This window comes from Hemibagrus wyckioides, linkage group LG06, assembly GCF_019097595.1.
Source record: "Hemibagrus wyckioides isolate EC202008001 linkage group LG06, SWU_Hwy_1.0, whole genome shotgun sequence".
NCBI classification, from domain to species: domain Eukaryota; kingdom Metazoa; phylum Chordata; class Actinopteri; order Siluriformes; family Bagridae; genus Hemibagrus; species Hemibagrus wyckioides.
In genome coordinates, this window is record NC_080715.1 from 46,058,102 (window position 1) to 46,071,523 (window position 13,422).

The 13,422-nt window shown below is 37.1% G+C and overlaps 1 protein-coding gene across 1 annotated transcript; it reads right to left on the bottom strand.

Annotated features, from left to right (window-relative positions):
• Positions 1-764: 764 nt before the first annotated feature.
• LOC131354876 (uncharacterized) lies at positions 765-12,666 on the bottom strand. The gene is made up of 4 exons (XM_058392960.1): positions 12,309-12,666; positions 10,076-10,228; positions 1,410-1,736; positions 765-1,299 (listed from the first exon to the last, which is right to left on the bottom strand). Exons 1-4 carry the CDS (start codon positions 12,625-12,627, stop codon positions 1,241-1,243), a joined length of 858 nt encoding a protein of 285 aa, XP_058248943.1. The 5' UTR covers positions 12,628-12,666; the 3' UTR covers positions 765-1,240.
• Positions 12,667-13,422: the final 756 nt, after the last annotated feature.

Sequence of the window (13,422 nt, forward strand, 5' to 3'; positions counted from 1 at the left end):
ATAAACCAAACACTGTCAAATGTTTATTACAAAATAACTTTAAAACTGTAAATTTCAGGACCAGCATGTTCTTCTAATGAATCTGTTCAAAGACAGAGTTAATCTTTATACACAAGGTAAACGTACACATCCTGCCTTGTGTTATAATGTCCTTATTTAGACCTGTTCAGCTTTGATCATGTGGATTTTTTCTTCCTGATTAACTTCAGTGTAAAATGTACTGATGAAGAGAGGTGGGCTAATGAATAAGGAGGATTCTACAGTCAGATTATTTTACATCCCTATAATACTTACAGTGTATGTTTTTACACATTTACTGAATTACATCTCTCACAATCTCTGTCTTATTGAATGTATCTATAATAACTCATATAAAGCATAGTAGAAAAGTTATTTCCTGTAACTTGTACATCACTTCTTCACTCTGGTCTTAGCTGTAAATAGATGTGTGTGAATTTCACACCTTTTTCTGCTGTCTCTCTGTCACTGCTGTCTCTCTGACCACCAACTTCACTTCCTACATTACATCATATTTTTAGCATTAGTTACATGCATTTATCAACACTGTGTTCACATTTTCAAAACTTGACACAATTCATTAATATTAATTCAGGCAAAATCTTTAAATTAAATGATAAAATATGAAAAAGAATTTAAGAAAAACACCTGTCTGATTTCTACTGTATCCTTACCCATATGTTCTATTTTTCACTTCATTCCCATCTCTACAAAAGTGTAAATGTGTGGATCTATGAGCAGTGTGGTGATGCAGTGTGTAGCGTCGTCTCCTCACAGCTCCAGGGTCCCTGCTTCAGTCCTGAGATCAGGTTCCCATCTGTGTGGAGTTTCTGTGTTTGTTCTGTATGTGTCGGTGGTCCAGTGAAATCAGTTAAAATACACATTAACACACTTATAGTTAGTTAAAGGGTTTGTGACAGTGGTCTTGTTGAGTGTGGAGTATTACACAGTATTCTTTCTGCATGGTACAATGTTGGTTAACTGAAGCTGTGAGAAAGAGGAAGTTGTCATTCTCCCATCAGCCCCCACGTTGCCCTGACCACAGTCCTGTGGTCACTCTGACATGCTGGGTGTCTCACATTGGCTCTGCAGAACTATGAGAATGCTAGTTGTTCATGTGTCTGTGGTTTTATAAACTGTGAATACTTGTCAGTGTCCTTGTTAAAAAGTCTCTGGTGCATGGGGGGAGGGGAATCACTGGTCCACCTGCGGTCTTTGTAGTTTACGCATATTCCACAAAAAATGTAAAACCTGCATAGCCTGAAGTTTCTCTTCTTCCTCCTGAAAAGACAAAACATATTAAATCTAAAGGCTGTTTTTAATCACTGTTAGTAATATGACACATGACACTGGAGTAAAGCATGTTCACAGTCATTAATGAAAAAATGTACCTTTAACATTTAGTCTGAAATCTTTTCTCTCTGCCTGTACAGAACATCTGTAGTTTCCCTGGTCCTCTTCAGTCAGGTCTGATAGGAGTAGAGAGAGGTTTCCTGGAGAGTTTTTACTGACCAGTTTGACTCTGTTTCTGTGATGTCCAGTCTGTTCAGGGTAAATTTCCTGATAATGATTGCTATTAGATTCTGTTGGTATTGAAAACTCCCATTTTAGAGACTTTGGTTTGTTCTGTAGGTCAGTGCAGACACAGGGCAGAACTACAGACTCTCCTGTGAACACAGTCATGTCCTCTACCTCTGCCTTCTTCACCAGCTCACAGCCTGTAAACACAACATTTACAGTTAATAATAGAAATACTGCAATTATTAATATTCCCTGCTTGGAAATCACAACATTTTCTGATAGAAACCAGAAGAGATTTTTAAAGGACCTGTTTAAATTCTCTAAATGAATCCAATATCAGGACTCTATAGGACTCAAATCTAGTCACAGTCCAGTGACTTCTGTGCCGGTCCCAAGCCCGGATAAATAGAGAGGGTTGTGTCAGGAAGGGCATCCGGTGTAAAACATTGCCAAATTTAACCATGCGAATCGTCAGTACTCTGAATTTCATACCGGATCGGTCGAGGCCCAGGTTATCCATCGGCACCGTTGACCTACAGGGTGTTGGTGGAAATTGGGCTACTGTTGGTTGAAGAAGTAGAGGAGTAAGGAGAGTGCGTAGACAGAGAGAGAAGAGGAAAGGTAAGAGGGTAGGACTGAGAATAGGAACTCTGAATGTTGGTACTATGACAGGAAAAGGTAGAGAGCTGGCTGATATGATGGAGAGGAGGAAGGTGGATATACTGTGTGTACAGGAGACCAGGTGGAAGGGTAGCAAGGCTCGTAGTATAGGAGCAGGATTCAAGCTGTTTTATTATGGTGTGGATAGTAAGAGAAATGGGGTAGGTGTGGTCCTGAAGGAGGAGTTTGTGAGGAATGTTCTGGAGGTGATGAGAGTGTCAGACAGGGTGATGAGTCTGAAGTTAGAGGTTGAAGGGGTGATGTTGAATGTTGTTAGTGGTTATGCCCCACAGGTAAGGTTGAGTTAGAGGAGACAGAGAGATTCTGGAGTGAATTAGATGAGGTGATAGAGAGTATTCCCAAGAGTCAGAGAGTGGTGATAGGAGCAGATTTTAATGGACATGTTGGTGAGGGGAACACAGGTGATGAGGAGGTGATGGGCAAGTTTGGAGTTAAGGAAAGGAACCTTGAAGGACAGATGGTAGTGGACTTTGCTAAGAGGATGAACATGGCTGTGGTTAACACTTATTTTCAGTAGAGGGAGGAGCATAGAGTGACCTACAAAAGTGGAGGTAGGAGCACACAGGTAGACTACATCCTATGTAGAAGAGGCAAGCTGAAAGAGATTAGTGACTGTAAAGTGGTAGTGGGAGAGAGTGTAGCCAGACAGCATAGGATGGTGCTGTGTAGGATGACTTTAATGGTCTGTAAGCAGAGGTCAAAGATAGAGATGGAGAAGAAAACCAATTGGTGGAAGCTGAAAAAGGAGGAATGTTGTGAGGAGTTTAGACAGAATTTGAGGCAGGCTCTGGATGGTCAGGTAGTGCTGTCAGATGACTGGGAAACTACAGCAGAAGTGATCAGGGAGACTGGAAGAAAGGTGCTGGGTGTGTCATCTGGAAGGAGGAAAGAAGATAAGGAGACTTGGTGGTGGAATGAGGAAGTTCAGGATGGTATTCAGAGGAAGAGGTTAGCCAAGAAGAAGTGGGACAGGGACAGGACTGAAGAGAATAGACAGGAATACAAGGAGTTACAGCACAGAGTGAAGAGGGAGGTGTCTAAGGCCAAGCAGAAGGCGTATGACGAGTTGTACACTAGGTTAGACACTAGAGAAGGAGAGAAGAACTTGTACAGGTTAGCTAGGCAGAGGGATCAAGATGGGAAGGATGTGCGGCAAGTTAGAGTTATTAAGGATAGAGATGGAAAGGTGCTCACAAGTGAGGAGAGTGTACAGAGGAGATGGAAGGAGTACTTTGAAGAGCTGATGAATGACGAAAATGAGAGGGAAGAAAGAGTAGAAGGGGTGAACTCTGTGGAACAGGAAGTAGATAAGATTAGAAAGGATGAAGTCAGGAAGGCTTTGAAGAGGATGAAAAGTGGAAAGGCAGTTGGTCCTGACGACATCCCGGTGGAGGTCTGGAAGTGTCTAGGAGAGGCAGCAGTGGAATTTTTAACTAGTCTGTTTAACAGGGTTTTAGAGAGTGAGAAGATGTCTGAGGAATGGAGAAGAAGTGTATTAGTGCCGATCTTTAAGAATAAGGGTGACATGCAGAGTTGCAGCAACTATAGGGGCATAAAGTTGATGAGCCATACAATGAAGCTCTGGGAAAGAGTAGTGGAAGCTAGGTTAAGGAAGGTAGTGGAAATTTGTGAGCAGCAGTATGGCTTCATGCCCAGAAAGAACAGATGCAATTTTTTGCTCTGAGAATGTTGATGGAGAAGTATAGGGATGATCAGAGAGAGTTGCACTGTGTGTTTGTAGACTTGGAGAAAGCGTATGACAGGGTGCCAAGAGAAGAGCTGTGGTACTGTATGAGGAAGTCAGGAGTAGCAGAGAAGTATGTCAGAGTGGTGCAGGACATGTATGAGAGGAGCAGGACAGTGGTGAGGTGTGCTGTAGGTCAGACAGAGGAGTTCAGAGTGGAGGTGGGACTGCATCAGGGATCGGCTCTGAGCCCCTTCCTGTTTGCTATGGTGATGGACCAGAGGAGGTCAGATAGGACTCTCCTTGGACAATGATGTTTGCAGATGACATTGTGATCTGCAGTGAGAGCAGGGAGCAGGTGGAGGAAAACCTGGAGAGGTGGAGTTTTGCGCTGGAGTCTCTCTTACAGGAGAATTTAACTGAATGGAAATCCACATAGACATGGGAAGAACAAACACAGAAACTCCACACAGATGGGAACCTGATCTCAGGACTGAAGCAGGGACCCTGGAGCTGTGAGGAGACGACGCTACACACTGCATCACCACACTGCTCATAGATCCACACATTTACACTTTAGACTGAAGTTAATCAGGAAGAAAAAATCCACATGATCAAAGCTGAACAGGTCTAAATAAGGACATTATAACACAAGGCAGGATGTGTACGTTTACCTTGTGTATAAAGATTAACTCTGTCTTTGAACAGTTAAATTAGAAGAACATGCTGGTCTTGATATTTATAATTTTAATGTTATTAATTCTCTAAATAATAAAAATTTAACAGTGTTTAGTTAGTTCAGGAACAGAGCTGAACTCCGGCCTACTGTAAACCCAGTCTGGACAGAAACCACATGAACTAAACACAAAGCAGCTGAACTAAGAACTGGCTAATATTCTCTCTCCTTTCTGTAATAGAAAATAGAAAATAACTTCACTCACCTGCAGCCACGTGAAACACGACAGACAAAAGATACAAGCACTTCATCATTACTGATTCTTCTGTACACACACACACCAGTCCCTCAGCGTGAAACACACACACACTCTGACACACTGCCTGAGTGTCTCTCTTTATATACTCTGGTTTTCAGGAAACCACAACAACCACTATGTCATTTCTCATTTTTGAAAACGTATTTCATCACTAATTCCATCACACATACATACATATATATATATATATATATATATATATATATATATATATATATATATATGCTGTAAAGTAAGAATGCTTTCAAAAATAGAAGTGTTAATAGTTTATTTTCATGAATTTACAAAATGCAAAGGAAGCAAAAAGAAGAAAAATCTAAATCAAATCAATACTTGGTGTGACTACACTTTTCCTTCAAACCAGCAACTTGCACACTTTGTACACTTAAAAAAACTCAGGGATGCTGCAGGGTCATGTACATATATACAAAATATATATACATATACATACATACATATGTGTATATATATATATATATATATATATACATACATACATATGTGTATATATATATATATATATATATATATATATATATATATATATATATATATATATATATATATATATATATATATATATATATATATATATATATATATATATATATATATATGAGTGTGTGTGTGTATATTTAGCTCTGATGTCCATCAGTATATTCACCAGCAAGTGTGTTTCCTGAGACTTACAGGAAGTGATAAAGACACATTTACCATGTGTGAGCTGAGGAGCACTTAGAGGCTGATCACATGTGATTATAAAAAGTAAGATTCATCATAGGAGTTTAATTCTACTTATTTACATGAGTTAATAGAGTTTAAAATGTTTTTAAAGGTGATTTTATTTCATTATTTATTTATTCTTTTATTACAGAGCTAAGGCTTGGAGACTAAGTGGTGACATCTTGTGCCTCAAAGGCTCTACTACAGCTGATCTACAGATAATTACTCATTAATGATCTAAATCTACATCCAGATTCCTGCAGAAAGAAGAAAGACTTTATTGTCTAATGTACAGGACAATAACATTATTTTCATTCACTTTAGAAATAACATTCTGTTGAATTAAACAGGATAATTTACTTAATGATGCTTATGTTGCATTTTTATTTTTAGTTCTAATAAACTAGATAATAGCTCATAATGAAGAAACATTCTTATTTATCAATGATATAAAACACACACTTATAAAGGGGAAACTATCAGGAGAAACAATCCAGCTGTGTACAGGAAATCAGTGGATTAAACCAGGAAGAAAAGAATGAAGATGTGAGATGCTGGTCCTCTGCTGGTCAGGGAATCGTCTCTGGTGACAAATATGTGAATATTTCTAATAACATTCTCTATGACTTCTTTGTTAAAAAACATCTATATAAATAGTGCAAAACTTACATTGTATATTTTGTTAATTATTTCAGAAATAGAAATGTATATTGTTTTTGATAAACAAAACAAGCTTTTAATGTGTAAAATAATGACATGTCTGTTGTCTACAGTTACATTCAATGTTGAAGAATATCTACAATATTTTAGTTAAGTATTTTGTTTGATGGCTTCTATATACACCCACCAAGAAACAGACCTTTTAGGACATGTCCATCCTCCTCACACACACTGCAGTCTCACAGTGACCTCAGAAATCAGCTCCTTCACACCAAAACATGCTGCACAATTCATCACCATGACACTAGATCTACTGAGAATGCCACCTTGTCTCTACATCATGTGACATTATTAATCTTGCCAGTCAGATTCAGTCAGGTCATTATGTACAGCACCATCTAGTGTTGAGGATGTTAGGACTGATGATGGCAGCTATAACACTAATCCCCCTCCTCCTTCTGCTAGAGTCCTTTAAGACTCCTCTCTATGATCAACCAGACTGGAACTGGTGTCTCTGAAAACTGCTTTTTGCTAGTGTTATCTTCTGAAATACAAGAAGAACAGCTACATACTCTAGTAATACGCTCTTCTTGTGTGTTCCTTGTGTCATCATAGACTAAGTTATCCATTTGTTTCTCATCACTCCTGCAGGTTATAAAGATTGAAATAGTGCTCATGGGCAGGACTCAAACCTGACCTTAACATGACCAAACACCAAGCAACTAAATTAGGAAACAGAGCAACTTAAATACACACAGGGGAAATGAGACACAGGTGACAGCAATGACACCTTTAACAGACAGAGGGGAAACACATCAGGGGGAAATGAGGACCTCTAGTGTCCAAAACACTACATAACAAGTCCAGACTGTAGTAGTTAAGTATGTTACTATGGTCTAATGATCGCTGGGGAACCAGAGAAAACACGAGTAGGTTTCAGGGAGAAATGTCCATATGACAGTGATATTTATTGCAAATAGTATGTCATACATCAATAACTTGTCTCACCATTCACACACACACACACACACACACACACACACACACTGTATTCATCCTTCTCATTTTATTATCAATAATGTGTTCTTTATTAACACCTGTAACAGACTATAAGGACATTATGTAAATTACACAAAAGCTAGATTAGAAATCCACATTCAATCCAGTCCAGTTCAATAATCCTCCTTCTTTTATTTTTACCCAAAGTCTTTAAAAGACAGAAAGAAGAACTTCTATAGCAGTCTTCTTACACAACAGCATGATGGCAAAAGCTTTTCTAGAGCATTTGTTTTTAACCTGATATAACAATGTTACACATCAGATATAAAAATATCAAATACACTTAAAATATAATTATCAAGATTATTCATCAGCAATTTTTCTATGGATTAAAATTGAATGCAGAACAATACTCTTAGCTGAAATTAGTAACTGTAACACATACATACATATGCCAGAATCTGCTATATAATTTTAAACTGTATTAAAATCATAAATATTGTGAATCCCGTGCTTGACCATGGTGTATATTTATGTTTTCAGCATTATTCTATAATATCTGAGAATGTGTCTATATTTCCATTGGATTAGTTTGTAATGATGCTCTCCAGTGATCATCTGGACCCGTGTTGCTCCGGCTGTGTTAATGTGGGTCAGTAGAGTAGCAGGTGTAAATGACAGTAGTAAATAAAGTGGCATTAGACACAATCTGAGAAAAAACAGAACATGAAAATTATACATATATCACACAGAGAAATTCTATGGCTTTTACTGTCAGATTCAAGAGGTGAATAAAAAGCTTTTAGGTGACACAAATCTCCAAACTTGACTTAGTTTTTTACACTATGTGTTGTTCTTATAGAAACAGGAGAAGATATTTTCCTATAACACACTGTTAAAAGAAAGCATGTGTGCTTTATGTATTTTACATGCAGTGAATCACAAAAATAAAGATGTCTATTAATATTACTAGCTGTACAGTCAGGAACTGCTTACTGCAGGGGCAATTACACAAACTCAGACAGGTGGTAGATTTTTAGGTGATTCTAAAGTAATGTACACTAAATGCAAAACAAAATAGTACATTTTTAATGAATTTTTTTGCAGGTGTTCAATATTTTTCAGTAAAAAACATTATCCTTCTTTGACGTCTGGCCAAAAACCAAAAGTGCTGTTTTTGACCATTTTATGCCAAAGGAGTCTGATGGCATTCTTAATAAATATAATGAACTAATATTAAATATATACAGGTCTAATGTCAGGGTCTAATATACAATGAGAGACTTTATTTTACATTAATGAGTTTATAACATTCTCCATTTGCTATAACAGAAAGTAAGGACTCTCTGTGAATTAATGTTACTCGCCTCAGACCAAGGGGGGCGGAGCCGGTAATGATTAGAGTAATGCTGAGCTGGATCACTATCATTATAGAAGAAAAACAATGATCTGCAACGGCATCAACTCAGGCTTCGTGATTAACGACACTTTTTCGCTTTGCCTAAGCATGATCTATGTGACCATCGTCCCTGACAGAGACAGGCGCCTTCAAGAGGTGGGATTTATAAGCTGCATTTCTGTGAAAACTTTACTTTGTACTTATAAAAGTTTAAAGCGTAAACCTTGTGATTGTGATGTGTAATTATTATGTTTCGTAATTATTCTGTTCTGATCCTATAAAAACCAACCCATGAATGAAATCAAAACAGGATCAATGAAACAAATGTTCATACCTGGAAAAAGGAAGAAAATTAAAACAAATCACAAAGGGGGTGGGGGTGGGGGGTCGGAGGATTGTGTTCATTCATGAGATAGTGGGAAGGGGGCGGGGCTTCCAGGTGGTGTAAGGGAATATTGCAGAGTTCAACACACCTGAGTAAATTATATCAGGTTCATGTCAGTTGGCTCATCTCCAGTTTTATTGATGAGAAAAAGTTGTTTTGGGAATTTTTTGACTGATAACTCATACTAGTGTACTTCTCTGTGAAACTGCAGAGCTCCTACACAAAATACAGAACGGATCTCAGGTCTGGTCTGCATGTATACTAACCTGATCCTCCTGCTTTATCTTATAGTCCAGACATCCTTCAGTAGTCACCTTCTCTCCACATCGTCCTCCTAAAGTAAAAAGTCATCAGAAATGAAAGCTTTTAGTTAGTAACTTCAGTATTTTACTTTGTGAAGTGATCATGTAAGGTGTGCAGGCTGCTGTTCTGTTTCAACTCAAATACATTAACACTGAAGACAAGATCACACACTGAGTGATACAAAGAGCTACGTTTCAAATCTTTTTGCAGTGCTTGTTATGAGATAGTGATAGTATTTATATATGTTGTTGATCCAGAATGCTGGTGAACAGACAGACTCACAGACTGACTGATGTATTGACCTATACACTGACCTCAAGACTGATTTACTGGCTGTATTGACTTGATTTCCAAAGGAGGAATTTGGAGAAATTTAGTGGAAAATAATGATTATGTTTAGTTTTCTTTCAGGATTAACTGAAGTATAAAGTAAAGTTTATGTAAAGCAACCTCACAATCTCAAAATTCCACCAATTTTAGTTTAATTAATATCAAAATCTGTTTTATGTGTGTGTGTGTGTGTGTGTGTGTGTGTGTTTGTGTGTTGTACCTTTGCATCTCCAACAAATAAATACCATTACACCGACTATCACCAACAAAAAAACCACAGAAACACCAAAAACTGTGTAAAAAAACAAATTAAAAAAATGTTAATAAATGTAATAATACTGGTATCTTTATTCACTGCTGATGAAAAGTTTTGGCACCCAGAGGGAGGCTGCTGTGAATTTGTTGTTTATCTTGTTCCAGTGTTGTTGAGGATGATGAAGGTGGAGAGTTTGTTGTTTTACTTGGAGGCTGTTCTGATGGAGGTCTTCTGTCTGTTTTCCCCGAGTGTGTTGAAGTTTCTCTTCTTCCTACTGAAAAGACAAAACATATTAAATCTAAAGTCTGTTTTTAATCACTGTTAGTAATATGACACATGACACTCATGCTCAGTCATTAATGAAACAATGTCTGTAATACCTTCTTTAAAATAAAATGGTAACAATTACTGGCATGTTAATGAAGATAAATGACACCTACATGAATGGAAACTGACATGAACATACTTGAGTATTTATAAAGTGCAATAAATGTCATCTGTTTATGTCAAGCTGATAAAAGAAATAATATAGATATATACATTTCTATATATTATTTCTCTGACTGTACATTAGAGTGAGACTGATTTTAATTTAACATCATATAAATTCTATGAATTAGATATAAATATAAAAATAGATTAAACAACATGACACTGACACCTTTTGAAGCTGTTATTAATGTTTATGTAGGCTTATGTCAGCTGTAATGAAGGTGTGTTCTGAAGGCTGTGCTCTCTGGTGATGATAATCAGACAGAAATCACATGACACAAAGGAGGTTCTGTGTTGTTACCCTGCTCCTGCTCTGACCTGCTCACCAAATAGGAGTCATTATAATGTGTCACACTGTGACTTATAGAATAAAACCCTCAGTTAAGGTAAATTTAGTAGACAGTTTTGTTACATATGTGACTATAATTCATTTGGAAATCAGGTCAGCTTATACACTGAATATAAACTTTTATTGTGTATTTAAATTCTTTACCTTTAACATTAATCTTCATGTCTCTGTGTTTCTTCTCAGTGCTGCACCTGTAGTCTCCCTGATCCTCTTCTCTCAGGTCAGATATGAACAGAGACAGATTACCAGGAGAAATGTTATTAAACAGCTGAAGTCTGCCACGGTAGTGTTCATCATTTAACACGTCAGTCAGAGATCCTGTTCTGTAGGTCATCCAGGTGAATGTCTGAGGTTTGGTGTTCAGGTCAGAGCAGGAGCAGGGTAACAGAACTGAACCTCCTTGGTGTTGTGTGATTTCTACCAGGTCATTATCACCAGAGAGATCACAGTCTACAGAAACAAACATACAAAAACTCAGAACCTACTGAATACTATATGAAGTACAAAGATCAGGACTGAAGCATGGACCCTGGAGCTGTGAGGAGATGATGATACCCACTGCATGGTGAAAAGTCCATGTGAAATATAAGCTGTAGACACAGAGTTTTTTTGGAAGTTGAGTTTAACTGAGAAAAGTATTCATGATATTTGAAAGCTGAGGTTATTCAATCCTTTTTGTATCAAAGCAGTGAAAAGTGATACACAGTTCAGTTCACATAGACCTCTGTTGTGTTCACTGTGTGAAAAGATTTAAAAAAGTGAACACAGTGTTGATAAATGGATGTAACCAAATAAATATACATATATAGGAAGTGAATCTGGTGGCACTGATGAATAACATTATTTATGGATAATTCATAGGGCTACATGACACCTAAATAAACCTTTCATAATAACTGACATGAACCTAAATCAATATTTATAAAGACATGGATTTAAAAAGTCTTCCTAATGTATCAGCTGATGTACAGACTGTGTTTATCAATGTTAATGTTAAACTGGTATAAACACCTAGTCTAGTGTCTTATGGAGATTTTCTTTGACTGTAAATTAGAGTTTGGTTTTAATGTTTCATGTCATATTAAATTTTATTCTGATGTATCAGATATTAATATAAAAACTGACTTAACAAGTTGACAGAGACATTTAGTGAAGCATTTATTACTGTTTATGTAGTCTTTTGTCAGTTGACATGAAGGGATTATACAGGTGTCATGTAGCTCTATAAACACTACAATGTTATGAGAATAAATCATAGATTAGACTGAGAAATATCACAAATCCAATCCAGTACCAGTCCAATGTTCAGGTCAGTCTGATCCCATAATCAGTATTTATTGTTGTTTATAACTTGATGCTGATGTCACTATATGACTCCCTAATTATTTCCTACTAAGTGTTGGTAAACGGTGTAGACATTTTTGTTACGTATGTAACTATAATACATGTTAAGTCTTATCAAGGATGATTTCAGACTGAATATAAACTTTTATCATGTATTTAAATTCTATACCTTTAACATTAATCTTCATGTCTCTGTATTCCTTCTCAGTGCTGCACCTGTAGTCTGCCCCATCTTCTACTCTCAGGTCAGATATGAACAGAGACAGATTACCAGGAGAAATGTTATTAAACAGCTGAAGTCTGCCACGGTAGTGTTCATCATTTAACACGTCAGTCAGAGATCCTGTTCTGAAGGTCATCCAGGTGAATGTCTGAGGTTTGGTGTTCAGGTCAGAGCAGGAGCAGGGTAACAGAACTGAACCTCCTGGGTGTCCATTAAACACCTGATGATTATCACCAGAGAGATCACAGTCTACAGAAACAAACATACAAGAACTCAGAATCTACTGAATACTATATGAAGTACAAGAAAATATTTATGCTTCAGTAGAATTATTTCCAAAATCATGAAATGTCATAAAAATGGTTAGTTCATGAGAAACATGCATTTTGTGATCATTTGAGAATATTTTCTTTAGTTAGGATTGGTCAGTAGTGGAAACTGACCATCAAAACCTGAATCTCTTGTTTCTCAGTCCAGTTCCTAACTACTGTGTGTGTTACACTATCCTGTGATCATGTGTGTATTTGTTCCACTTGTAGTTAGACAGCTGTGTTTTGACTCAATGTTACAACTACATCTGAAAATAAAGACAATTTGGAGAGAATAAAACTACACAAAGTGCAGATTTCTTTAAACTGATCAGTTTTCAATATTTTTACAGTTACTTACAAACATTTATCAATACTATGGTCATTTTTTCAAATTTCTTTACACAGTTGGCTTTACCAGTGTGCAGATCATTACATCAGTTAACCTCACATCCATAACCCACTATAACCATCAATACACTTCACACACTCCTCAAAACCAATTCATTCTACCAGAACATGAGGAAAATCTCTCTCAACAACATAAACCTGTAAATACTGGAAATACACCCTGCATTGTATTTCTCTCTCATGCAATCACACATTCAGAACTAGGGGCAATTTATCCTAGACACTCCACCTACTGTCATGTTTTATAGATGGAGGAAACCAGAGAATCCAGAGGAAATCCACATGGACATGGGAAGAACAATCACAGAAACTCCACAAAGATGGGAACCTGATCTCAGGAC

Excerpts from the sequence above, each read along its gene's own strand:
- LOC131354876 (XM_058392960.1), bottom strand. The coding sequence starts at position 12,627 with ATGTTTGTTTCTGTAGACTGTGATCTCTCTGGTGATAATCATCAGGTG. Across the intron at positions 1,737-10,075 it reads TCACAGCAGCCTCCCTCTGG|GCTGTGAGCTGGTGAAGAAG; the intron begins GTGCCAAAACTT and ends TTGTGTTTACAG. Across the intron at positions 1,300-1,409 it reads TTTCAGACTAAATGTTAAAG|GAGGAAGAAGAGAAACTTCA; the intron begins GTACATTTTTTC and ends TTGTCTTTTCAG.